Here is a 27,551-nt window from a genome sequence, read left to right as displayed (position 1 = left end):
CTCATAGAACTTAATTTTGAATGGTTGGATTGATCGTCCAAGCACTGTAGCATCGAATATCGTGCTTTGGTGAAATTCTCAACTTTCTTCCTTTGATTTTTAAGATATCTTGTTGTTAGCTAAAAATAAAGTTATATATTCATTGTGATAACTGAAAATTGAGATCTTGTACCCATACTTTTATCATAGTGAAATTTCTGAGTGGACTCTCAAGTCTCGTGGTTTTTACCCTTTGATTGGAAGGAGTTTTCCATGTGAAATTATCTATCTAATATGATTGATATTTGTGATTATTGCTAACTTTTTGAGTCCGATCTTTGTCTTGATGCTGATAAAACACTTGGAACTAATGTGTGTGTCTAGTAAACAGGTCATTAATTCAGAACACACACATAAGAGAAGCTTGATGGAGGCCAGAAAAAACTTAAAGCACATACTCCTGGCGTACTCCATGCTGATTCGAGAGCAAAAGAAGAAGACATTTGTTTTATGTTGTAATAACATTTAGTTTTATATTTTGGTCTCTAATATTGCATGACATGCATGATATGAATGGAATGCTCAAGACCATAGATTGACCTTAGGGATCACCTTCGATCGATTGACGGCAGATTTTTTGGGTTAATTTAAGAGGCCATAGATCGTCCCTAGGTCCCTGCACATCACTTTGATAAATCCCCTCAATCTTACATACTATAATTATGCAAACAGGGGAAAAACATACTTAAAAACAGGACCCATTTCTTAAGCTTGAAAAGATTTTAGGCAACCAAACCTTGTGCGTTGAAAACGCCTCAGTCAATCAAATGGGTGAAAAGTCAAAATAGTTGACTTGGCTCAAGCAACTGAACTCAAAATGAACACACTGTTCACGGTCGACTGAACCATGAATGTTGACTTTTTCACCTTCCCCGGGCGCCCGAACTCTGAGTTCAAATACAACTCGGGCGACTAAAGTATGACGTTCGGTAGACCGAACTGATAACTGGGTGATCGAACCTCGAGCGTTTGGAAAATCACCTTGGCCCAGTGACCCGAACCTTCACTTGGGCACCCGAAGTCAGAAAGTAAACTTTTTCTGACTGTGCCTGTTTGGGCGACTGTTCCTAAGGGCCGGGCGGCTGAAACTCTTGGGTTGTCACATTTTTACTGCGGGTAATTAAGGGTATTAGGGTTAAATTCTTGATTAAACTTTTCTAAAATTCCTAATGTGTCCCTAACGGTCATTTTTTGGCCCGTGTCTATAAATACCCTCTCATTACTCAATTTTAAAACCAATGCTTATATTTTAATTTCTCCTAAAAACTATTTGTGTTAAAATTTTTAACTCTCTTATACTCCTTTTGAAAATCATTTTAAGAGAGCTTTTGATTTCTCTTTCACTCTCTTACTTACAAATCCTTTGTTCTTGAAAGATTGTTGAAAGAAGTTTTATTTTGGGCATATCTTTCCTAGCATTCACTCTCATACACACTTCATCTTTGAAAATCATCGTAAGAGTAATTCTTTAAAGTATTTCCCATATTATTTTCCTTGATAAATATTTGTTTGTGAAAACTCCTTTTAGCTTGTGAGTCTTTGCATTATCATTGCAAGATTCAAAGGCTTACACTGAGTTTATTTCATAAATATTTTTGTAAGCACATTCCCAAATATCTTGTACATTTAACTTTGCAAAATATTTTAAAAGATATTATTTGAGTTTTAGATCTTTGAAAAACACCTATTGAATATCTTGTTTTTAGATCAAAGATCATCATTATTATTTTCTCTCACATTTTTACATAAAAATATCTTTGAGAGAAAATCACACATACTCGAGCTTATATTCATATTATACTTGAGTGCATTGATTGATTGTGCATAATGGTACTTATCTACTTGTATTAGAAGCAATCTGATTGTATGAAATATTTCACTTGAATATTTGTTGTATTTCTCGACGAATGATCGGAAGAGGGAGACTAGTCCTGTGAACAGTTCCAGACTGGTTCAGACTCGGTTAAGAGAACTAGGTGCACCATCTTGTAAGGTGTTGTATTAGGTAGGTGCCGCTCCACCTACAAGTGAGCAATCATAGTGGAATTCTCTTACTTGTGAGCTTGAGGCGGGGACGTAGGCAGTATTGGCCGAACCCCGATAACATGTCATGTGTCTACTTTTAATTTCTAGCGCTTTATATTCCTACACATGAATGTTATATTCGATATATTGTGAATGCTGCACATGATTTAATTTTTGTATATTAATTTTATCTGCGCAATTTGTATATGCTTAGAAAGACCCTAAGTTGTGTATTACTGCTGCTGGTTTAGTTGAACTTAGGAGATAATTTTTTAAATACTCAATTTACCCTCCTCTTGGGAATACACCAATTCCAACAATTATTTTTAGGCTAATTTTGTGTTGCTAAAAATATATATTTTTGTATTATTGTTATATCATAATATCTGATTTTGTTAATTGGGAGAGAAAGAACTTCTGCTTGTGCTTCCGTGATTTTTCGGTAAGTCTCGTTTCTTCCAAATAAACATCAACTAAGATTTCTAAGCTCAATAAATTTGGTTCTCAGGTCAGTCAAACAACATTGTAATCCTATGCATAATTTATATTTATTTAGGTTTGGATTTCAAATTCCATGTTTGAAATGCTTTGATCAAATCCATATTTAATTTTGTTGCCTACTACAATCCCGTCCCCCAAATTGTTACATATGATTTATATGTTGTTTGAATGTGTTGTATGAATCTGTTAAAAATCTGAAAATAGAAGATATAATTTAATTAGTCATTTTGTCCATGAAAAATGAGCCCACTATAATGCACGCAATTTGTTTGAAAAATTGCTTGTGAGAATTTGATATGAACTTTTTTATTTTTATTTTTTATTTTTTCCCATGGTTAAATTTGATGGAAGGAAGGATTACCCTTTATTTCTGTGGGTACATATTATATTTCTCTTAGCAACACAACAACCTTTATATAACCCTTGATGTATTTGAGGAGAAGAACCCAGTCACAATTATAACAATTTATCCTTGGCATTGATGAACAAGTGAGGGACATATATTTTACATAAAATTGCATCTAGTTGACACAAAGACTCCATTTTTTTTGTATTTGGTGATTTGTTTTGTTGCATTAACAAATATATTTCAAAAAATTACAACATTATGTTTTTGGTAATTGAATGGAAATTTTATATTTTATGTTCCTCCTATTTACTTATATTTATTAACAATGTATCACAGCTCGACACACTCAATGAGAGTAATATTGTCGACGGTTATATTGACGATTTCAGGTAGAAATAAACTCAGAAGAAAACCGTCAACAGTTTCATCAAACCGTCAAATTGTCAACGGTTTCACCAAACCGTCAACGGTTACATTTATCTGCTACATATTTAAATGATGAAGATTCGAGGCAAATCATTATAATAAAGACTAAGGAGCGTCAAAGAATCATATATGCTAACAATCAAACCCTATTGGATCAAAAGAAGCATATATGTCAACAACGCAGATTTTATTTCAGATCATGGGATTTATGATATCTTATTTATTGTTAACTATATTTTGTAAACTTATTTAAATACCCTAACAAGTATCCTTCTTAAGCACTTAATATTCACAGTTCAGTTATTGCAATAAAAATATCATTGTCTTTTTGTGTTTTAGTTTTTCTTTAATATTCTCTTTCATATTCAAAATGATATAAGAAGAATGTACTTTGTCAATAATTAGAGAACATATAGCTACATTGTCATTATACAAAAATTCTTGGGCTTTTGATTGCTAAGGTGTCTATTGAGGAATTGAAATTTTTTTCCTTTTTCTTTTTCAATAAGCTCTTACTGAACCTTTGGTCTACATACTGTTATTCTGGTTTTGTAAAGTGTAAGCCTTTATTATATGGTATTCCCCAACTCTTAAAGGCTTACACTTTATAAAACCGGAATAACAGCATGTTGACCAAAGGCTCAACAGGAGCTTTTTAAAAAGAAAAAGGAATAAATTTCCAATTCCTCAATGGACACCTTAGCAATGAATAGCCCAAAAATCTTTATGTAATGACTATATCTATATGTTCTCTAGTTATTAACAAAGTACATTCTTCTTATTGATTTTTTTATTTTATGTTTTAAAGTTCACATTATTGACTTGATAACCTTCACTAATTATTACTGATGATTAAAATACAGAAACATAATTATGTTAAATTAAAATAGTTGATAGGTAAAAAAAATGTTTTATTTCAATTGGGGCCAAAATGCATACCCTCTTGTTTAACATAACTACCACTGGTGAAGCCTACCAACCCTTTTCCCCCTAATTTGCAATGGTTGGGGTTATCCCACATTGGTTATGGAAGGGATTAGTGGTCAGTTATTCAGTATTAGAGAAAATCTCACCCCATAAGTTAGCTTTTGGGATTGAGAAGGTCCAAAACCACTTAACACTGGTATCAAAGCCATGGTTCAACATTCTCCTCGAGATGCCGGATACGTGGGACCACCGATTTGGAAGCTGATGTGTGAGGAGGAGATTGTTGGGGTTATTCTACATCGATTATGAAAGGGGCTCGTAATCAGTTATTAAGTGTAATGAAAAGCCTTACCCTATGAGCTAGCTTTTGGGATTGAGAAAACTCAAGACCAGTAATATACATAAAAAAAAAAAAAAGTTAAAAATCATCAAATTGGCATTTAAAAAAAAAAATGAATCCAACATTATAAGAGGGAAGTCATACACTGAAATCAACGTAAATTTAAGAATAACATACTCATCCTTTTATTTTCCATTTTTGTTTCTCATCAGAAAATGACACTTCCACCGTATGAGCTCCTTGGACAATTTGAAGTCTGTTACCGCACATCTATTCCTACTAATTCATGGGTTGAAATTTTGACCGTGTGATGGTGAATTCATCTGTTGTTGTAGAATAACAAGCACGAGTTGGCGTAGGGTGTTACAATCAGTTTTCTTCTTTGGTCCATACTACAAGCATAATAATATATAAATATATATATATATATATAGATATTATAGATATTTTATGCAACAGTCTTGAGTTTTGGGAAGTAGCCAATAACAACTGTTGAAAATTTCACTTGTGAAATTTGTTTCAAATTGAAAAAAGTGAGTGTTTACTAGGTGCTTATATACATGGTATAGCCTAAAACCCAATAGACTTAAACTTTTGAATCAAATTGATGTTCATCTATATATATCAAGCACATTTATGGACTCCTCCGGTGCTAACAAGTGGTATTAGAGCTAACGGTTCATAATGTTGAGTGTGAGAGTGTGACTGAGGCTAAGAAGGATCATTTAAGCTGTCAAGATGAATCCAAATTGGGTCAAAACGTGGAGGTAGGATTGACTTGGAGGTGTCATTTGGAATACAATCCGAGACATGTAAAACGACCCACTTAAGCAAACTGTTGGAGAATTTGTCCCATAAGGGAGATGACTTCTGTTCAAGGGGGAGTAGTTGAAACTCACATGTGGTGAACCTCCTGTTCAAGGAGGAGCAGTTGGAACTCACAAGTGAGGGAGAGATTGTTGAGAATTTCACTTGTGAAATTTGTCCCATATTAAAAAAAGTGAGTGTTTGACGAATGCCTGTTAGATTTTTTACCTGAGCCAACAAAGATCCAAGCTATGACAATGCCTCCTTTGCTCGTCATGACCACTAGACATAGGAGAGGCAACCAATTTAAAATTGTATTGAATTTGGATACAATTTAACATAAAATTAGATTAAAATTTATTCAAATCCACCACCTAAATCCAAATATAAGGTTGAAAATCTATGTTTCCAAACACAAGGAGAGAGAGGGAGATTAATTTGACTAATGCTCTCCGGCAATGTTGATGACAAAGCGATATCGAACATCGTTTCGAGCAAGTCGCTCTAGAGCCTGGTTGATTTGGGCTGGTTTGATGACCTCAACATCACACGTAATATTGTATTTTCCGCATAAGTCCATCATTTCCTGCGTCTCCTTTATTCCTCCTATCATACTTCCCTTCACTGTTCTCTTTCCTATAGGAATTAAAAAAAATTCAAATCACATCGACTAACACAGGGCTTTCTAATCTGAAAGCCTGAATGAAATTAATTCTCACCAAATATCAAGGGGAAAGAGGGCAAGTCAATGGGCTTGTCGGGCGCAGCCACGATAATCAAAGTCCCATTCACTTTGAGCAGGTCCAAAGTGGGCCCAAGTGAGTGGTGGGCCGATACCGTGTCCAAGATGAAATCTAGACTCCTCTTCGCCGCCTACGTAGTTAAAAAGAATAAAAGTAAATAGATCAATAATAAGGAAGATGTTATAAAAATAGGTTTTGGAAAATGTAAATCTCACCCCATCTTTCCCCTGAATCACATAAAATTTCAGTCTCATCTTTATTTATTTTTCTGTTCATCTTTATTTATTTTATTATTAATTTTTGTATTATTTTATAATAGAAGATATTTAATAATATGGATATTAAAAAATATTTTATGTATGTGATAATAAATTAATAAAAGTATATATATAAAGTAAAATATTTTGTGCCAAAAACTATCCCTATATTTTAAAAGCAATACAAAAAAATTTTTAAAAGAAAATAAACTCGGCCAAAATTAGATTAAAATACATTTATAAATTGTTTTAGATATTTTAAAATTTGATCAGAAAAAAGAATTTTTATTTAGCCAAAAAAATTACAATATATATATCATATATAAAAATAAAAATACATAATTTTGTAAAAAAATATTATCATTTTTTTAGAAGTAAGGCAATACTTTTAAAATAAATTAAATTCAATAACATCAAATAAAGCTACATTCAAAAATTTTTATTTGAGAGAGGTCAAGATTTGGACTAAAAAAGATTCATTTCATTCTAAAAATAAAATAAATTACAATGCTAATATAAATATTAAATAAAGTGCACATCATAAAACAAAGTAGATAAATTTATCTGATTTCTCCTAAAATTATTGTGAAATGCTATCACCATTTAAATAAGTAACAAAATAATTTATAAAAAATAGATTTCAGAAATAAACATGTAAATTAGAAATGGCCTCAAAATAGTAAAATTTTAATTTATTTAAAATTAAAAAACTCATTAATTGATTGCTAATAAAAGACTAATTAAGAGTTTAGGTAGGAAATCATAATTTAGAAATTTTAATAAAGTAATTAATATTTTCATGGGAACAAGTCATATATTAAAATATTTATAAACTTCAATTAAATGATTAAAAATCTATTTATTAATTCATTTATCTATATTGTCATATATGTGAGTATAAAAATTTAATTTTTTTCAGCAGTCCCTTTTATAGACTAGAAAAACAACCCATAGGAAACAAACCATAGGCACAGGTGAATTATTGATAGCTACAGTGACAGGGCACAGTGTTGTGCTCTACAGTCATATGTGATGTGATGGGGATAGATTTAGATTAATATAATCTTCGTCCGTAATGCTTCCATACATAGGATGATGATATGTCTACAACATGAATGGTTCTTCAATCTCCATAGGGTCCTGAGAGTCCTGGAAGACATCATCATGAGGTGGAATAGGCTTGGGGGGGTGGTATGATGTTTGGAACATAATGGAGAATCTTTGGTGAGAACTGGTAGCCATTCATTTCATAGAGAAATCGGAGGAGAGGAATTTTGTAATCAAACCACGATTTGGGGAAGTCATGAAGTGTATCCCATTCGTATGAACATTTTTGTGACCATAGTAATCTTTTGGTGGGATTGTAGAAATATGACCTGTGTAAGATGAAGATGCTATGAACTGACATTGCCATGCTTGGCTCAAACTTCCAAAGATTATGGTTATCCATGAGTTATGCAAACTTTCTTCTCCATGAGGAAAGATGTTCAAACCATTGTAGGAAAGTCCACAGAAGAGAATCTTGATTAATAGGATCATGTAGATGCGTGTATGCTTCTTGAAGAGGGAGGATGATCGCATGTACCTGCAGAATAGAAATATACCAGATATACCAAATTTCATTAGTGCCAATGGAAGATGGGTTGATGAGGTATGGATTTAGGCAAGGGTAAGATGGGAAGGTCAAAAAGTGGTCTATTTGGTCAACATATTTTTTTGTAGTGGGTTATTGCAAGGGCTTTGATCTGGTTTGATTGGAGGTTTTGGTTTGGTTGTAGGTCAACAATTTTTGAAGGGAAAGTTTTTTGAGTAGTGGCACCCAGGTGAAGGATTTCATCAGATGTGTAGGGTAAGAAGGCCATGAAGAGGAGTGGAATAGTCTTGTGGCTACTGATTAGGAAAGAAGGCTTTTTAGGGCGAGAAAGCATGTCTGTCAAAACATAGTGAGTGCCTTTTGTATGCTTGATTGAGAAATCATAACTGGAGAACCAATCTTTCATTCTGAGGATTTAGGGATCTTGGAGAATCTTGTTCTTGAATTCAAGTACTTTAGGAAAAGATGAGTTGTCCACCTCAACAGTGAAATGCTTGGTTTTGACATAGAAATCAAAATTTTCAATCCCGCATTTTACGGCAAGAATCTCCTTGTAGATGGTATGATAATTTTTCTAGGATTCTTTGAATTCTCCACTGGCATGTCCGTTATATGTTCTTCTCTTATCTTTCTCTTCTAACAAGATTGCACCCCAAAAATGGTCACTAGCATCAGTCTGCAGGATAAGATTCCCTGTTGATGGAATAGGTAAGGGAGGTGGCTCTCTTGCTATTTTTAAAGATGTTTAACAGCTTTTGTTTGTTCTGGGGCCCATGGTGGTGGCCCTTTCTTCAAGAGCTTTGTCAGGGAGCTAGTATAATGATTGGTTCGTGGAATGAAGTCTCTAATATAATTGATTATCCCGAGGAATTGCTGGATTTGCTTGATAGAGAGATTATCATCAGGGAAATGCAGTAATTGTTCAGAGATGTGGGGGCCTGGAGTAATGATTCCATGTGATATATGCATCCCCAAAAATTCAATCTTATCTTGTCCAATTATGCTCTTCTTCTCAGAAAGCATTATACCTTGCTGTTTTTCCAGTTGTCCAAACTGTTTGAGAAGGTGATAATGTTCATCTTGAGATTTGGAAAATAGTAGAATATCATCTATGTAGATCAATACACTGTGGAGGATTGGATTAAAAATCCTGGTCATCATTTTTTGGAGCAATGAAGGGGCTATCTTTAACCCGAAAGGCAAGACAGTCCATCGATATTGTTTGTTCGGGATATAGAAAGCAGTTTTGTACTTGTATCTCGAATGAACAGTATCAATGGACTGTCCTACCTTTCAGGTTTAAAGATAGCCCCTTCATTGTTCCAATAAACAATGACCAGGATTTTTAATCCAATCCTCTACAGTGTATTGATCTACGTAGATGATATTCTACTATTTTCCAAATCTCAAGATGAACATTATCACCTTTTCAGACATTTTGGACAACTAGGCAAGACAATATGGTATAATGCTTTCTGAGAAGAAGAGCATAATTGGACAAGATAAGATTGAATTTTTGGGGATACATATATCACATCGAATCATTACTCCAGGCCCCCACATCTTTAACAATTACTGCATTTCCCTCATGATAATCTCTCTATCAAATAGAGCCAGCAATTCCTCAGGATAATCAATTATATCAAAGACTTCATTCCATGAGCTAGTCATTATACCAGCTCCCTGTCAAAGCTCTTGAAAAAAGGGCCACCACCATAGGGCCCATAACAAACAAAAGCTATTAAACATCTTAAAAAGATAGCAAGAGAGCCACCTCCCTTAACTATTCCATCGATAGGGAATCTTATCCTGCAGACTGATGCAAGTGACCATTTTTGGGGTGCAATCTTGCTAGAAGAGAAAGTCAAGAGAAGAGCATACAGTGGACATGCCAGTGGAGAATTTAAAGAATCCTAGAAACATTATCATACCATCTACAAGGAGATTCTTGCCGTAAAAAGCGTGATTGAAAATTTTGATTTCTATGTCAGAACTAGGCATTTCACTGTTGAGATGGACAACTTATCTTTTCCTAAAGTACTTGAATTCAATAACAAGATTCTCCAAGATCCCCAAATCCTCAGAATGAAAGATTGGTTCTCCAGATATGATTTCTCAGTCAAGCATATAAAAGGCACTTACAATGTTTTGACAAACATGCTTTCTCGCCCTAAAAAGTCTTCCTTCCTAATCAGTAGCCACAAGACTATTCCACTCCTCTTCATGGCCTCCTTACCTTACTCATCTGATGAAATCCTTCACCTGGGTTCCACTACTCAAAAAACTTTCCCTCCGAAAATTGTTGACCTACAACCAAACCAAAACCTCCAGCCAAACCAGATCAAAGCCCTTACAACAACCCAGTACAAAAAATATGCTGACCAAATAGACCACTTTTTGACCTTCCCATCTTACCTTTGCCTAAATCCATACCTCATCAACCCATCTTCCTTTGGCACTAATGAGATTTGGTGTCTCTAGTATATTTCTGTTCTGCAGGTACGTGCGATCATCCTCCCTCTTCAAGAAGCATACGCGGATTTGCATGATCCTATTAATCAAGATTCTCTTCTGTGGACTTTCCTACAATGGTTTGAACCTCTTCCATCATGGAGAAGAAAGTTTGCAAAACTCATGGGTAACCATAATCTTTGGAAGCTCAAGCCAAGCATGGCAATGTCAGTTCATAGCATCTTCATCTTACGCAGGCCATGTTTCTACAATCCCACCAGAAGATTACTGTGGTCATAAAATTGTTCATACAAATGGGATACACTTCATGACTTCCCCAAATCGTGGTTTGATTACAAAATTCCTCTCCGCCGATTTCTTTATGAAATGAATGGCTACTAGTTCTCACTAGAGATTCTCCATTCTGTTCCAAACATCATACCACCTCCCAAACTTGTTCCACCTCATGATGATGTCTTCTAGGACTCTCAGGACCCGATGGAGATTGAAGAACCATTCATGCCGCAGACATATCATCATCCTATGTATGGAAGCATTAAGGACAAATATTATATTAATCTAAATTTGTCCTTATCACATCACATATGACTGTAGCATGTACTGTAACACATCGTTGTGCCCTGTCACTGTAGCATATGCTATAGCACATCACTATGCCTGGTCACTGTAGTTATCAATAATTCACCTGTGTCTATGGTTTGTTTCCTATAGGCTATTTTTCTAGTCTATAATAGGGACTGCCTTCCCTAGTTGTAAGGCAAAGTCAGTTGTGATCAATAAACTTCTCCTCTGTGTTTTCTCCATGACCTTCTAATTTCATTCTTCTTCCTGAAAATTAATTATTCGTAAGGCTTTTGTATCTTACCTCTATGACCTTGTAAAAATGACTTGGCTTTCAAGTATGTTCTATGCTTGCCTTTTATGAGGATCTTGCACAACAGAAAGAGTATACGGTCCCCTATGATCCACCTTTGTTTAGATCCCTTTGATCTTTCCCTAAGGACACCTGTTGATGACTTAAGTACCCATTGATGAGGTTTGGGGAAAAACAAGTCTAAGCCAAGTGTCTGTAAGGTTTCAGATCTAGGGTTTTAGACATTTTTATGATCTAGGGGCTCCCGACTCTGTGTGGTATCATATTTTTAAAGATTTTTTATATTCCTATATCTGTACAGCATATAATAATATCATGTTGATGTTTGAATTTTATAATTCAAAATAAAATATTAATTTTTATAAATAATATTGAATATTAACACTCTAATATTTGTGTATTAAATTATGAAAAAATATTATTATTTTAAAAATATTTGAATTTATTAAAAGACATATAATTAAATGTCACACACATGATATATTTACTAGTGTCTATAGAGTTTTGAATATTTTAAAATATTAGAAAACTTATGGATATATATAGACAGACACACGCACCACGATTTGGAGAAGCCATGAATGAGAGGAAGTTTATAAAATTTTTAAACCTCAAATAAATGTGTCTTTTTATAAAATTAGAGACGAGTTTAATGTCTTTTTTCTTGGTATTAGTTTTATTATTTTTTAGGAAATGAAATAATAATTATGTAATCTTATTGACACATTGTTAATTATTAATGCAACCGACTTTTGTTCATGTAAAATTTACAATCAAGTGAACCACATCCTTATTTGGATCATGAAAATCGTTTGGCCTCACACTTTACCATTATTAAAATAGTGAATCCTTTAATAAGCGTTTGGTATTAGCGTCAAAATTATGAAAATAAAAATTTTAAAATCAAATTCAAAAAGTTTAATTAATGTTTTTAAAAATAAAATAAATTAAAATTTTAATTGAATGTAAATTTAGTTTTATCTTTGAATTAAATAATTGTTTAAAATATAATTAAAATAATAAAAATAGGAGATGCAAATAAAATGATAGTAGTTTTTAAGTATGTTTATATTATGTTGAGGGAGGTTTTGAATTACATTTGTGCCTAAAATTTATGAAAGCAAAAAACAAAAAATCAAAATCAAAAATCAAAAACAAAAAGTATGACTTTTAAATTTTTTATATTTTTAGTTGATATTTTATAAGTTAAAATAATTTTAAAACTTAATTGAACAAATGCTCATTTTTTAAAAATCAAATAATAATTAGAATATATTAAAATAAATAAAAATTAAATGTAGTAGTTTTTAAATACATTTATTATGTTTTAAATTAAATTTAGTAGTTTTTGCATCTATCTTTTATATTAAAGAGGACCTCATGCGGGTCCCACCATTTTAAAAAAATTCTTTCTACCAGGTTCACTCTTTCTCTCATGGTGGGGCCCCAAGCGAGCCCCACAAATTTTAAAATAATTTTAATTTATTTGTTAAACTATTTTTTTTTCTTTGATTCCACCCGGGTTTCACTAAAATCCTATCTCTATAGTGATTTTATTAATTTTTTGAAAAATTATTTTTACAATTATTTTATTTTTTATTAGAAAAAATTTAAAAATTCTAATGTTAATGAATTTCACTAAATAATTTTTTTTTTAAATAATCCTAACTCAACAACTTCCTATCACTTTGTTTTTAAATATTTTTATATTATAAAATTAATTCAAATTATTAGTTTCCACTTTCTTTATTATTTGTTTATATTTACATCTTCTAAAATTATAGAATTATTTTTAATTTATGCACTAAAAATAGTATAAATAATTGGAAATATTTTTAAAATATTCACTATATAATATACAATACAATACATTTTTTTTCACTAAAATAATAGAATTAATTTTAATGAATATTATTCAAGAATATAGAAATATATATGTATGGTGTTACATTCCCGTTTACATATGTTATATACATTAAAAATAGAATAAGTGTTTGTTTTCATTCCATAAAAAGTTCTAATATTAAAAAATTACAATTATGCATAAATATATATTTTATATAAATACATAAAGGTATGTAATTTAATAAGTGCTCAACTTTCCATATATTATAAAATAAAATATTTAAATTTTACATTTCAAATCCTCATTCAATATTCTTATGATTTACATGTGCATTTTTTTTCTTAATTTATTTTATGTTTAAATTGATCCACCACAAGTAAATTTATATCATATATATATATGTCCATAATATTCTTTTGGAAGTTTGAGGCACTACATATTAAATTATTCGTATAAATTTATAAATATTTTTGTCAATTATGTTGAACAAATAATACAAAAGAATGTGTTAAATTATGATATTATTGTCAAAAATAATTATCGAAATGTATATATGACAATTAATCTCACTTAAAACACATAAAAAAGTTATACCTAAGTATTATTTGTATTAGGACTCATCTTTTTCTCCCTCTTTTCTTTTCTCTTTTCTTTTCATCAGCTTTTTTTCCTCCTTTTCTTTTATTATACATTACAGCTGGACCTCCTGGAGAAAAAGGGAGTCCTAATGCTAATCCCCCTTCAGGAATTATCTTCGACAACTGATAGTGAAAATTTTCTCCTTTGATTAAAGAAATTTGATTACTTCTTTAAATAATTCTTTTTTATTGTTAAAATTATCTGCTGATCAAGAAAGCTAAGCTGATCTATTTTTATAAGTGATTTAATTAGAAATTTAATTGCACTAAAAGCATACAAAAAATGTTATGCTTAAATATTTTTTATAATCTTTGTGTTTCAAGGTAATGTTTAGGTGCACGTTAAAATGATATATTATTACAGTTTTGTATTTCCCAAGTTTTCCATTGACCGAGTAAGTTAGGTTGCTTTGTTTGTTGTGATTTAATTAACCATTAATCTCACTAAAAACATATAAAAAATTATGCTTAAATTTTTTTTTTTGTCCTATATGCGTTTTAAAGGAGCTGTTTAACAAAATTATATGCTTTTTTATACACATTTATCAATAGTAAGATGGTATATACGTCCCATCTCTATCCTATATATTATTGCAATTTTATATTGTTACCATTGATTTTAATATTTAGATTTATTTTTAATTTATTATATATATACACACACATACACATTTATATATATATATTATTTCTTTTCTTCTATATTAAACAGGGGTAGTCTTTCTAGTATATATAATTATCGTACTTAAAAAATATTACATTATCTCAAGAGAGAAAAACTTACAAGTAGTTGTCCGATGATATAATTTTATACTAATGTTTTTACCATTTAAAGGCCCACACAAAAGCATACCTGCTATTTGTTTATGGATTCAAGTAAGGTTTTATGAGGAAAATACACAAGATGGGTCCCACCTCATTTTAGCCCAAATAAAACAACGTATTAAACTTAGAATGTTTAAGAAACCTGTTTAGTTGAGATCATTTGTATAAAATAAATGAATAAGAATAAAAATAATTTTTACACTATTTGCTTGTGAAAATAGTTTTATTTTATTCAAAATTTGAAATAATTTAATTTGCTAAATTTTTAACTCTTATTTTTTACCTTAATATTGTACGCATTATATATAGAATTTCTTTTAAATCCACACACATCTAAATTGAAGTCTCAAAAATCTATGATTTCAAATATTATCTTGCATAAAATTTGAAAAATTTAAAAATATATTATATTTTTTGTAATTGTTTTAAAATTTTAAAATAAAAATAAATTATTGTGCATATTAAAAAAATTATTTATTTTCTATATTTTTAATATAAACATTTAAAAAATTAAAATAAGTTATATTTTTATAATTCTTTGAAAAGTAGAGAATGAAAAATAATTTTTAAAACTAAAAAACCTTATAATTTTTCTTTGAAGAATTATAGCCTCTTTTTTTTTTTTACCAAGTATGGCATAAGAGTATCCCACACAGACAACCAAAAAAAAAGAGAGTATCCCACACAGACACAACCAAAATGGGTCCTATATATTTTATATGTGTCAACCTTACTCGAAAAAGTATGAAGTAGATAGGATATATAACGTCATCAACCTATGAATTGTTTTGATTTGTTTTAAAAAAGATTGACTTATTAGACTAAGTATATAAATTGTCGTCTCTTTGTTAAATTAGTCAATAAATATGCAGGAGATTGAGCCCATTTAATATTTAATATTGTTTAATTTCCATTAAAGGAGCACCGTACCTGCATCTGTTCCACGTCGGTGCTGACAATGAAGTCATCGGCGGCCAAGCGTTGTCTGGCCTCCTCCTCCTTGGACGGCGAGGAGCTGATGACGGTGACATGGAGTCCGAAAGCCTTCCCGAATTTAACAGCCACGTGTCCGAGGCCGCCCAGGCCGACCACCCCGAGCCGCTTCCCGGGCGACGCCAGCATGCCGTTGTCCTTCATGGGGCAGAACACGGTGATCCCCGCGCACAGCAGCGGGGCCGCGGCGTCCATGGGGAGGTGATCCGGCAGGCGGACCACGAAGCGGCGGTCTGCGACGAGGAGGGTGGAGTAGCCGCCGTAGGTGAGGGAGCCGTCCCAGAAGACGCCGTTGTAGGTGAACTGGACCCCATCGCAGTAGTTCTCCTGAGAAGCCCTGCAGAAATCGCAGTCCAAACACGACGCCGCCAAGCACCCCACTCCCACTTTGTCCCCCACCTTCAACTCCCTTACGTTGCTCCCCACCTTGCTTATCACGCCCGTTATCTCGTGCCTAGAGAGAGAGCGCGAGAGAGAAATTAAGAGAGAGAATTGAATAAGGAACATTAATTAATTATGTTTAAGAATTGAAGTGGGAATTAATTAACGTACCCGGGGACGACAGGGTAGATGGTGATGCCCCAGTCGTTCTTGATGTAGTGAAGATCAGAGTGGCAAATTCCGCAGTACTTGATCTCGATGGTCACATCGTTCTCCCCGTTTTCTCTGTTTGTTCATACATACATAACTTCATCAGCAGCAGCAGGGAGCCCATGATCACTACTTAAATTTATGAGTTATTTTAAATATAAAAGTAAATTGAGATCTCTGATCAAAATAAATGATAAGCACGCACGTACAACTTGATTTTGTGAGCTAGCAGGTAAGAGGTTCACACATGTATAGATAGATATTCTTACGTACCGGCGTTTGAATAGGTAAGGGACGATATCGCCGGAGGGCTCGAGAGCGGCCCAACCGGAAACTTCCACTGTGTGATTTGGAGTTGTTTGAGCCATATCTCAGAGAGAGAGAGAGAGAGAGAGAGAGAGAGAGAAGGGGGGGGGGGGGGGAAGAGATGAGTACTACTGATGGTCGCGTGAATACCAAAGGGGGAAGAAGAGGCGGTAGCTATAGTTCGCTAGTGGACACCATGCTCTACTCACTCGATCATGCCAATCCTGTTGGGGATCATGCTGATAATTTTGCCTTAATTTTAGGAATATATTCTGCATATAATTTGGACTTATTTGCTCTTAAATTAATGTGTAATTATTACACACAATCCTTAATTCAATATAAATAAATTATACGCCCCACGGGCATGGTACGATGGAAAGACATCAACATGTAAGAAGGAGTACTAGGAGTTCAATTCCAGGTAGATACACTCACAGAACCAGCAGTACCTGTGGATGGTGAGAATTTATTCTGTGAGCCAGTAGAAACTGTGAATGGTGAGAATTCGTTCTGTAAGCTAGCGGGGACCGTGGATGGTGAGAGTTCTTTGTGAGCCAGCGAGAACCGTAGATGGTAATGTAGATGTGTCTCAGGAGTCGGGTTAACCGAACATCCAACTGATGCACGAAAACTGTGTCCGCATTCCGGACTTTACCCAATCAGCGAGACCTAGGGGGAGGACGCTGATTCATAAGTTTGGTGCCGCACTAGGGGATCTGAAGGGCTTGTTGGTGGTTGGAGTTCATATGTAATAAAATATATATATACTACACTACCAAAAAAATTTAATTTTTAGTGACGAAAGTATTAGTGACGCTTTCAATTTCGTCACAACATTATTAGCGAGTCTTCCTGCTCAAACTATCACGAAAAAATATTAGCGACCCTTTTCGTGTATTAGTGATGAATCAGATCATTAATAGTCTATTGTTAGTGATGCTTTTGAACCGTCACTAATAATAGACTATTAGTGACGGTTAATAAAAAGCGTCACTAACATTCTTGACCTTTTTTTGGCCGTAAAAAAATGCATAAGTAGTGACGATTTTTAGAACTGTCACTAATAGTCTATTATTCATGACGGTTCTCATAAACCGTCACTAATAGTTTTAACCTTTATTTCCCATTAAAAAATGCATTATTAGTGATTGTTCAAATTTGTCATAATAATCTACTAAAAAATATATTACAAATGCATCACTAGTATTACAAAAATTATTCTAGTAGTTAATTTCTTAATTATGTTATGAAACGTGTCACTTGTGTGTGTGCGTGATTGTGTGTGTGTGTTTTTTTTTTTTCAAAATTTATTTTTCTCACAAATCTGACCACATTTATATTGTATGTTTTCTGTTTTTAAAGTATAATAATTTATCCTTTTAAAGTGTAATTAAATATTATATTTAAAAATACATAAAATTAAATTAAATTTCGAAATTCATATTTCCAAAACTATCTAACTTATTTAAATTTGAATTGTACAAACATGTGTGAAAGATGGGCCTCATGGGAGAGACCAATTTGTGGGCTTGGAAGTATTGTTGATAGAACATGGTCGGCCCACAAACCATGTTTCTATCGAAATCTAAGAGAGCCACGTTTCTATTACAAACTTATAGGTCTCGGCCAAGGGAGATCTGTTCAAAATCAAATAATAATGAATCCAACCCAATCAATCATAGGGCATCTCTACAAGCAAAAGTAAGTTTAGCCTTTGGACGAGCCATGACCAATTAGTAAGGATGCAAGTGACTTAACTTGCTTGTGAGCTTCTCGATTTGATAATGACTCGCTTAAACTTATTTATCAAATTAAGCGAGTGAAACTTGAAGTCAAATTTCAAGGTCATCAATTAAATAAGGCAAGTTTGAGTTAGTTCATACTCGACTTATTAGGGTTATAGGCCGACTCGTTTGTCAGTTTGTTTACAGACTTGTTTTCCCATTACTTAGAAAAAGTAAGTCACCGGTTCAAGTACAAGATACTATTGTTATTGCTTAGACAACATCCAACCCATAATCGCAATGACCCAATTGAAAGAGTGGAGCTTTACCAACTGAGCTATAACCCCCGAGCCAATTCAGGCTCAGGGCATACGAGGTAATACAAGGTCCAAACCAAGTGAGGTCAGTCTCGACACGTCCGTCACATTGAGCTGGATGTGCTAGAGCTTACAGTGCCCAAAAACTCCTCCCCAATTGAAAATTATCCGCTTAATGGTGAACTTAGTAAACTTAGTTGATTTTAAACACTCAAGTGTCCAATTCGGGCATACGAGTTTCAAACGGAGTGGGGTCAATCTTAACACGCACGTCACATTGAACTAGATGTGTTGGAGCTGACGGTGCCCAAAAACTCGTCTCCGGAAGTTTTTTGCGCACTTAAAAGTAAAGTAAGAATACAAACAAACTAAACAAATTTAGTGGATTTGGCACTTAGGTTTCCAACTCAGGCATACGAGATCCAAATCAAGTGGGGTCAGTCCTGACACGCTCGTCAATGCCTAAAAATTCCTCTACGCAAGCTTTTTATCCACTTAGAAGTAAAGTTAGAATATAAACAAACTTAGAAAATTAAACTTAGTGGATTTTAGCACTCAGGTGTCCAAGTCGGGTATATGAGATCCAAACCAAGTGGGGTAAATTTTGATTGATCAAACTTAGGTTTTTAAAATTGTTTCATTTTTTTTTTTTTTAACTATGTGAGAATGTTCAACCATTTTGCTATCAAATCATTTTTACTTCTAGTACGTACATATATGTTCAAAAATCATATACTAATTTTTTGTATAATTATTACTTTGTAAGGTTTGCAGATGTCACAACATTAGGACGATGTCAAACACTACAGTCGAAAACAACTTTTGACTTTTTCTGTATTTTTTATTATCTGAAGAGAATGAATTTTTGTATTTGAATTTGAATTTGTATCTGTATTTGAATTTTAAACAATTTGTATTTTAATTTTGGATAATTTATGAATTTTTTAGTTGTTGATTTAGGTGTACTCCCAAGAGGGGGCGGGTGAATTGGGTATTTTAAAAATTCTTTGAAACTTATTCACCACTTAGTCCCTATGTCTAAATTTAACTAATTACTTATCAAGTTTGTATGGGATTATTCAACAACCATATGACCAATGTAAGTAATGGAGTGTAGTGCGGAAAGTAAAGAGATAAGGGAAGAGAGAATGCAAATGCGATTTTACAAGGTTTAGCCAACCTGGCCTACATTCTCGCCTTGAGCAACACACTCAAGGATTCCACTATAATCCCCATTTCTTAAATTGGGACGGAACTTCCCTTACATCCGCTACTTACAAGAGGTACAACTTCCTCCTAATCTTCTATTTGCAAGAGATACAACTTTCTTCTCAAACCCGGTTCACAACCCGAACCGTGAATACAATCAAATCTGTAAAATACTCAAAGTTGCTTCCAACAAAGATAGTGAGTACAATTGAAATTCCTAATACATAATCATATGATGAAACTTGAAGTTCAGAATGTATGTAACGATATACTCGTTAATGAATGAATATACTTCAACACACAATTTCCCTTTTTACCAAAACTCCCAAATGATGATATAATTAAAAACTTTGGAGAAAATTTGGGTTCTAGTTTACTTTGCGAAAATGCATGAATATCTAATGTGAACTTATCAAAAACTTTATCTTGAATATTATATCAATGACAATCAAAAAGTTTTCTTTCAAATATTCAATCACAACACGATCTTTGTAATATCCAAATCTATGTATATATATATATATATATATATATATATATATATATATAATATAATTTCCAAAGATCAAAAAACTGAATATAAAGTTTTCCAAAGAAAATATCCCTCAATAAAATAAATATTTATGAATACCAAGGATATTTAATCAAGTGTTTTAATATATATAAAATATAGATCCTATAACTGAATGCACACTTGAATCAAACTATTTAACCAATGATGAAACCCTTTATCAAGTAGTGAGATTATCTAAATAATCTATATGAAAGTACACTCACTATCAATCACTCAGCTTATTTCAACAATTGATTTTGGAATGAGAAGCTCTTTGAAAAAAAATATATATCAATCAAAGAAATCAATTTATATGAAGAACTCTATGAAAAGAAATATCAACATGTAGATCGATTTACCAAACCTTAATACCAAAATGATTCCACAATGATAGCTAGATTTCTTTTTGACAAACGAGATAGCCTTAGCTCAGATTCGATGTAAGAACGTTGAAATCCCAGGCAAAGGTTTCAGCAGTGTGTTCAAAGTTGTGCTAAATGTGCAATTTCTACAAAAGGTTTGTTCTCTTCTCTTCCAAAAGTCTTAGCTTTAGCACTAGGGTTTAGATGATGTATAAATAGGTGTCTTACCCTTAAAATCAGTCCTAACCGTTGGATCAAAGAAATTGCTTGCGTGTTTCTTTCACTAAAAATTAAAATTTTAAACTTTCCCGCAAGTTCAAGCAATTGAGGTTAAGGGCCCAGGCGACTGAAGTTCTTTAAAGCTTCAAAAAATTAACCTGGATACAGGGTCAGAAGACTAAAGTTTGGGGTTCAGATGACTGAAGTGTCGGGTTCAGACAACTGAGGTCTGAGTTTAGTCTTCTGAGGTGCTTCTGCCATGTTTTGTGTTTCACCATAAATTTTTTAGACGACTGAACTTAATCTTTGGTCTTCTAAAGAAATTTTTCAGACGACTGATGTTAACTTTGGTCTTCTGAAGTGGCAACTTCAGGTGACTGACCATTGACTTCGGCTTATTGAAGTTCCCAAATCCTGAATTTTTTCAATATACTTTGAAAAACTGCTTTGCTCTCTTCTTGGCTCTTTTATAAAAAAATTTTCTGGGGTTTTAAAAATATTTTTAAGTTCATGAATGTCCCTTAATGATATTCATGAAATGCATGAGTCCTAAGGCTAGTTTATGATTTGAGCTTCAAATTAAATCATATGAAAATGAAAATACATGAGTTCTAAGTACTCATTCTCACGACGCTTTTGAACTTGTTGCTTGCATCTTCATTCTTGTACTCTTTGAGTTCCATGGATTTTGCCAAGTTGTGTATGCTTTACTCTTCATGGCTTCCATGACTTGTTATTCTTCCGTGCATGCTTAATATAGTTCCCGTTCACAATCTCAATGCACAGATCAAATACCAAGTGATTTGTCATTTTCAAAACAGGATTGAACTCATAGAATCAACATTAGTAATTATGGTTTAATATTATGTATGCTTTATAATTACAGGTTTTTACTGGATTAAATGAATAAATCAAAAAAAAAATTATTTACTTTAAATTATTAGTGACGATTTTAGTACCCCTAAAAAGTATTATAGACGATTTTCAAACCGTCACTAATAGCAGCACAAGTACGCATTAGTGACGGTTTGAAAATTGTCACTAATATTACTACTTTTAGTGACAATTTTAATGTAGAGACCCAAATCAAGAAAATAAGGAAATTAAATAAGAAAGGAAAAAGGATATTTTCAGTAGGCTTCGTCGACGAATTAAATAAGAAAGGATAACCAATCCATCCCCAATATGACATCAAACCTAGACATGTCGTATACCATCAGATTCGTCGGTAGCAGTCTTCCTTGAATAACCACTGGGCAGTCTTCTAACATCTTCCTACTGAACGATACACTCTCAGATGGTGTAGTTACAGGCAATTCTTCATTCATGACTTGGGTTTCAAGCCCACATAGTTTTACAAAATTAGCATATATAAAGAATGGGTCGCACCCGAATCAAATAAAACCACAGTTCTATTTAAATACAACATCATAGTACCTGTCACCACATTCCCCTCATGCTCAGCATCCGTTGGAGTAAGCGAGTATACCCTTGTCGAAGCAGTGTTCACATGATAAGTTCCCCAAGATACCTGATTTCTCCCCCAATTCTAACTCGAAGCGGGCGTACCCCTCTTTGGTGTGTGACAATCTCGAGCCATGTGACCTGACTGGCCATAGTTGTAGCAGTTACCCTCAAATGGCTGGCATTCACCATCATGCCATTTGTGGCACTTGATACATCGATCATGCGACTGACCGACCTGGGAACTTTGACGCTCAGTATTTTGATGGTAACCCGAGCCCTTGTTCCTTTTCTTCCATGATCCCTAGTGAGATCCATATTGAGAACCAGAAGGTACTAGCCTCTTCTTTGGTTCCTGATCCACCTCATCCTCCCGAATGCCGGTCTCGATCATAGTGGCCTTATCCACCAAAACCGAAAACTCACGGATCTGAAACATACCCACTAACTTGCGGATGTTCTTCCTCAAGCCCTTCTCAAACCTCCGAGTCTTCTCATACTCGCTCGAGATCAAGTACGGCACAAAATGGGATAGTTCTATATATAGAGCAGCATACCCCTGCATCGTCATATCTCCCTATGTCAGAGCAGAGAACTCATCTTCCTTTGCATCATGTATGGAGACCAGGAAATATCTCTCAAAGAACATTTTCTTGAATCGGCTTCAAGTCATCACTGTAGAACCGACTCTCTGCTTCTCCAGCAGACTCACTGCAGTCCACCAACACCCTGCTTCCCTAGATAGCTGGAAGGTAGCGTAGAGGACTCTCTGCTTATTTGTGCAGTGTAGGACCTCTAGAATCCTTTTGGTATTCTCAACCTAGTCCTCCGCTATCATCGGATCAGGTCCTCCTAAGAATGTCGGAGGGTGCATACGTGTGAAACTCTCGATGGAACACCCGCGGCAGTAGGAGAATGTTTGCGTCTCCCAACACTCTGCCCAATCTCCCATATAACTTGCCTCGTCAACCCTTGAGGCACAAAAGGAGACTTATCGCTCACAGTTTCCTCAGAGCCATTCTCCAAGTTATTATCCTTGGGCTCCATTTTGAAAATACAATAGAAATCTATTAGCACTCCTACGTTACGTGCAGTTAACATAATAATTTACAACTAATCATGCTAACTACAATCTCACGGGTCCAAGTATGTTCTATCACACCGACATGAAAGTCATCAATTGTTTACCATGATTTTACTAAAATCGTCGTTCCAGGAAAAACACAGAACATCGCCAACGAGTCCTTGTCTAGCAACACAACAATCCTCAACCTACTCCACTTATGTCCTACATCTTATACTCTAGTATGTACACACAACTACACCTAACCAAGTCTACAAGACCTAACAATCTGGTTAGCTCTGATACCAAGCTGTCACGCCCTAAACTCGGTAATGGGACTCATGGGTGAATTTGTAACCTAACATGTTCCTGTATCATACAAAATACCAATGATACACCATAATGAATAAGGGTCCGACCCCGTGGGGTTCCTGTACACCATATACCCATTCATATATATGACAAAAAGGCAACAAAAACTATTCTTTCTATACATACACTGTACTATACCAGAGTCTATACAAAAGGAGTCTAGCTCGATAATACAAAACATAAACCCGAGTGTCAGCGAACAACCCAAAACGACAACCCAGTAAAGTCCTAGTACTTACACAAGTACTTTTCGTAGTACACCGACCACTATGCTCCCAACACAAGGATGCTAGTTTCGGTTACTCAAAGTGTAACGATCTGAAGAATAATGTTATTTAAATAATAAAAAGAAAGGGGAATGGAAATCAGAAAGCTTTCGTCGACAATGTTGCATTTTGGAAAGGATAATCCTGAGGAATTTTTCAGCTCCTCGTCGACGAAAACAAGGGATTCGTTGACGAGGGTATAAGAGGAGCTCGTCGACGAGGACAGGATTCGTCGATGAGAAGATACCGAGAGAGGATTTTAGGAATCCTAAAATTTGTCAACGAGGGTTGAAGTTTATCGACGAACTTTCTACAGGAGTCATCGACGAGGTAACGTGGCTCGTCGACAAATCCCACAGGATAAATAGGGTTAAACGTGAATTTCAGTCATTTTCCTGCGCAGAACTTCTTTCTCTCTCTTACCCTTTGGTTCCTCCTCCTTCTCTATTCGATTTCAGGTCGGATTTCCACCAGTTCGAGGATCTGAAGCCACCACGACGCTCCTGGGAAAGTTCTCTGCAAATCTGCTGGAGCGGATCATCAGTAGGGCTGAGGTGGAAACCATCCCAAATCCAGGGTAAGACTTTTTACCCAATATTTGAATTCTTGACAGTTGTAGAAAGCATAGTACGCGTAGAAATACTGAACTTTAGTTCTGGGGAATGTTGTTTTCAGGGTGTTGAGTAGAGAACCCTGAGGGTGCATGACAGATTTTTCTTAGGGGCTTTTCAAGAATCAGATAAGGGGATAAACTAAGCTAGTATTTTATAAAAAATATGTATATAGTTATAACATTTGATTTTAGGAAAATAAATATATTTATATATTGTTTATATTCGGGAAAATGCTATTAAAAGTGATGATATGTTAAATATACGAAAAACCTGTTTAGTGTGGCATAAGTAGAAATTAATATGAAATACTGTTTTTGGGAATGTGTTAATGATACGGATTTTTATAATGGAAAACCAGTGTATGGGCCGAGATTTTGATATGTTTGCTGGCATATGGGCTGAACTATATATATGATTTGCCGGTGTACAAGCTAAGCTATGGAAATGATTTGCTAGCGTACGGGCTGAGCTATGTATATGATTTTTTGGCGTATGGGTAGAGCTATGGATGTGATTTGCCAGCGTACAGGATGAGCTATGGATATGATTTTCCGACGACGTACAGACCGAGCTACGGTAAAATGTGAAATACCGGCGTACGGGCCGATGATTTTCATGATATACGTATATATGCAAATTGATATGATTCATTTGAAAATTAATGATATGAAATATCCATGTATCACTGTTTCAATATATGTTATATGGTATCAGAACCTAGTTGGCTTGGTCTAGGCTAGCACTTGCAAGGTACCGTTGCTATGTGTCCATGATCATCATGATCATGATATTTGTGTTAACGCCGCTCTGCAGAGTGGTGTGATATTGGATGGTCGATGTGGTTTTTAAGAAGAATGTGAGCACCCCTGGTGTACGGACCCGGTCTGGCAGACCTATCAGACTTACAGACTGTACTTTTGACTTGGCAGTGGTCAGCCAACCATTGTCAGGTCCCGCCTTCGAGCCACATAACCTAGTAATGTGGGGGTAATATATGACAACAACCAGCTAACCTACCAGGTGTAACGACCCTAACCTGCCACGTGGGCCCAGAGTGCTACATTAGTGACGTCAGTGTACCTGATACCTTATTCATCAAATATAAAACACACATACGCAGCGAAAATAAAAAATAAAAAATCCTCAAATTACATTACAAGAGTTCTAACTATCTTTATACACAAAAGTATCCATTTTCATATAACTACATCCCATAAAACTAAACAAAAATAAAATCTCTACCTACACACTACCTACATAAATTTACACCACTAACCCGATTCCTTTAGCCAGCTAGATCCGATCTCTAGGATTTCCTAAAAAGACAGTTTGTAAAGTAGGGGTGAGGTACAACTCAGTAAGAGAAAGACTAAGTTAATGTCAGTGTGTGGCCAGTATGCATTTAGTGTACATAAAATAACCAGTTCACCAAGCAGTTAAACACATTTATGAAAACATTCTTATTTCACACTCACACACACAATTAGCCGAGGATAGGGAAGATTACCCGCCCATATAAGTAGCTTCCCTCTACTCTAGTACCATTACTACTACCAAGGCACTCACGTTTCTTAGTAAACCCTCGAAGTTATCTTATTAATTATCCATATTCACATAAATTAACAGATATGCATATAAGACACTCCTTGTGACAAACACGCAATTTACATCCCCATGGCACGAGTTGTGCAGCCCGAAGGCTGGACTAATATCCTGGGGGATCCACCCAGACAGTAGTCATCCATACTCTCCGCTAACATACTTCGTGGGTAAACGCAGCTCCAACTACTGATCCGATTGCCCTCACCCAAGGGTGCATTCTCCTCACGTAGGCAAATCGGACAAGACCACCCTACACCTCTCAGCACAGGTGTGGGCACACATGGCCACATAAAAAATCTCTAGCAATGGTACCGTGCTCACAATACACTGGTCCCCAGGGTTCCTAAAGCATATCATGCAATTTAGATAATAGAAATCACCATTTAAAATGTTAATTCACATATATTTCCTGTATTCCAAAAACTTGGCCCTCGGCCACAAAATACAATCTGGCATATAGCCATCACTTAAAACTCGGCCCTCGGCAGTCAAATAATAATCTTGGCCCTTGGCCAATCAAAAAAATACCCGACCACTAGCCATTAGTTCAAACACCTGCATTTCACAAATAGTTCTAGTATTTTCACAAGCATTTCCAGTATTTCACAAACAATTTAGTATTTCACAAACAATTCATTATTTCAAAATCCCAAATCCAGATATACGATAATTCATACAAATTAAATCATCTGCCACACAATTTTCCATATTTTAAGATATCCATATAAATAAACAAACTTTTCGCCGTTCATTTTATTCAAAAATACCATACCATATATCCTAGGTTTGTAAAGTCCATTTTGAACGGTTGGTTTCCAAAATAGCCTTTAAACTCCCAAATAAATAAATTTATATAAGCATAAAAATTTAATTGATTCAAATTTCATAAAATTGCTGACTTAACTTAATCTCCTTACTTAATTCCTGGAAAAATCCAATAACACCTCGACTTATGCCCCAAGTGTTCAAAAACCCCTGAAATCTTGAAATTCAAATTTCATCATATTATCCGTCATAATTCCTAGAGCAACTTTCCCTAAAATTTCCCTGGGTTCTGAATAGCCTAAATAGCCTAATAAAATCCTAATTTATCAAACTTACCCTCGATTTAGGATTGGTACCTCAGAATTCCAATTTGAAAACTCACTTAGGCTAGATTGTAGAGAATCTCCCCACGAGTCTTTTGGTAATTTCTGTTCGTTAATGGGGCTTATAATTTAAGAGAAATTG

At 34.3% G+C, this 27,551-nt stretch overlaps 1 protein-coding gene across 1 annotated transcript; it reads right to left on the bottom strand.

Moving 5' to 3' along the window:
* Positions 1 to 5,710: 5,710 nt before the first annotated feature.
* Positions 5,711 to 16,794, bottom strand: LOC131162369 (probable cinnamyl alcohol dehydrogenase 6). The gene is made up of 5 exons (XM_058118774.1): positions 16,521 to 16,794; positions 16,209 to 16,322; positions 15,594 to 16,110; positions 6,134 to 6,287; positions 5,711 to 6,050 (listed from the first exon to the last, which is right to left on the bottom strand). Exons 1-5 carry the CDS (start codon positions 16,613 to 16,615, stop codon positions 5,857 to 5,859), a joined length of 1,074 nt encoding a protein of 357 aa, XP_057974757.1. The 5' UTR covers positions 16,616 to 16,794; the 3' UTR covers positions 5,711 to 5,856.
* Positions 16,795 to 27,551: the final 10,757 nt, after the last annotated feature.

Source organism: Malania oleifera, chromosome 8 (genome assembly GCF_029873635.1).
Source record: "Malania oleifera isolate guangnan ecotype guangnan chromosome 8, ASM2987363v1, whole genome shotgun sequence".
NCBI lineage: Eukaryota > Viridiplantae > Streptophyta > Magnoliopsida > Santalales > Ximeniaceae > Malania > Malania oleifera.
The sequence above is the reverse complement of the archived record's forward strand: the minus strand, read 5'-3'. Positions and strand labels throughout refer to the sequence as shown.

Excerpts from the sequence above, each read along its gene's own strand:
- LOC131162369 (XM_058118774.1), bottom strand. The coding sequence starts at position 16,615 with ATGGCTCAAACAACTCCAAATCACACAGTGGAAGTTTCCGGTTGGGCC. Across the intron at positions 16,323-16,520 it reads CCTTACCTATTCAAACGCCG|AGAAAACGGGGAGAACGATG; the intron begins GTACGTAAGAAT and ends ATGAACAAACAG. Across the intron at positions 6,288-15,593 it reads CCGACGTGGAACAGATGCAG|GCGGCGAAGAGGAGTCTAGA; the intron begins GTACGGTGCTCC and ends TTAACTACGTAG.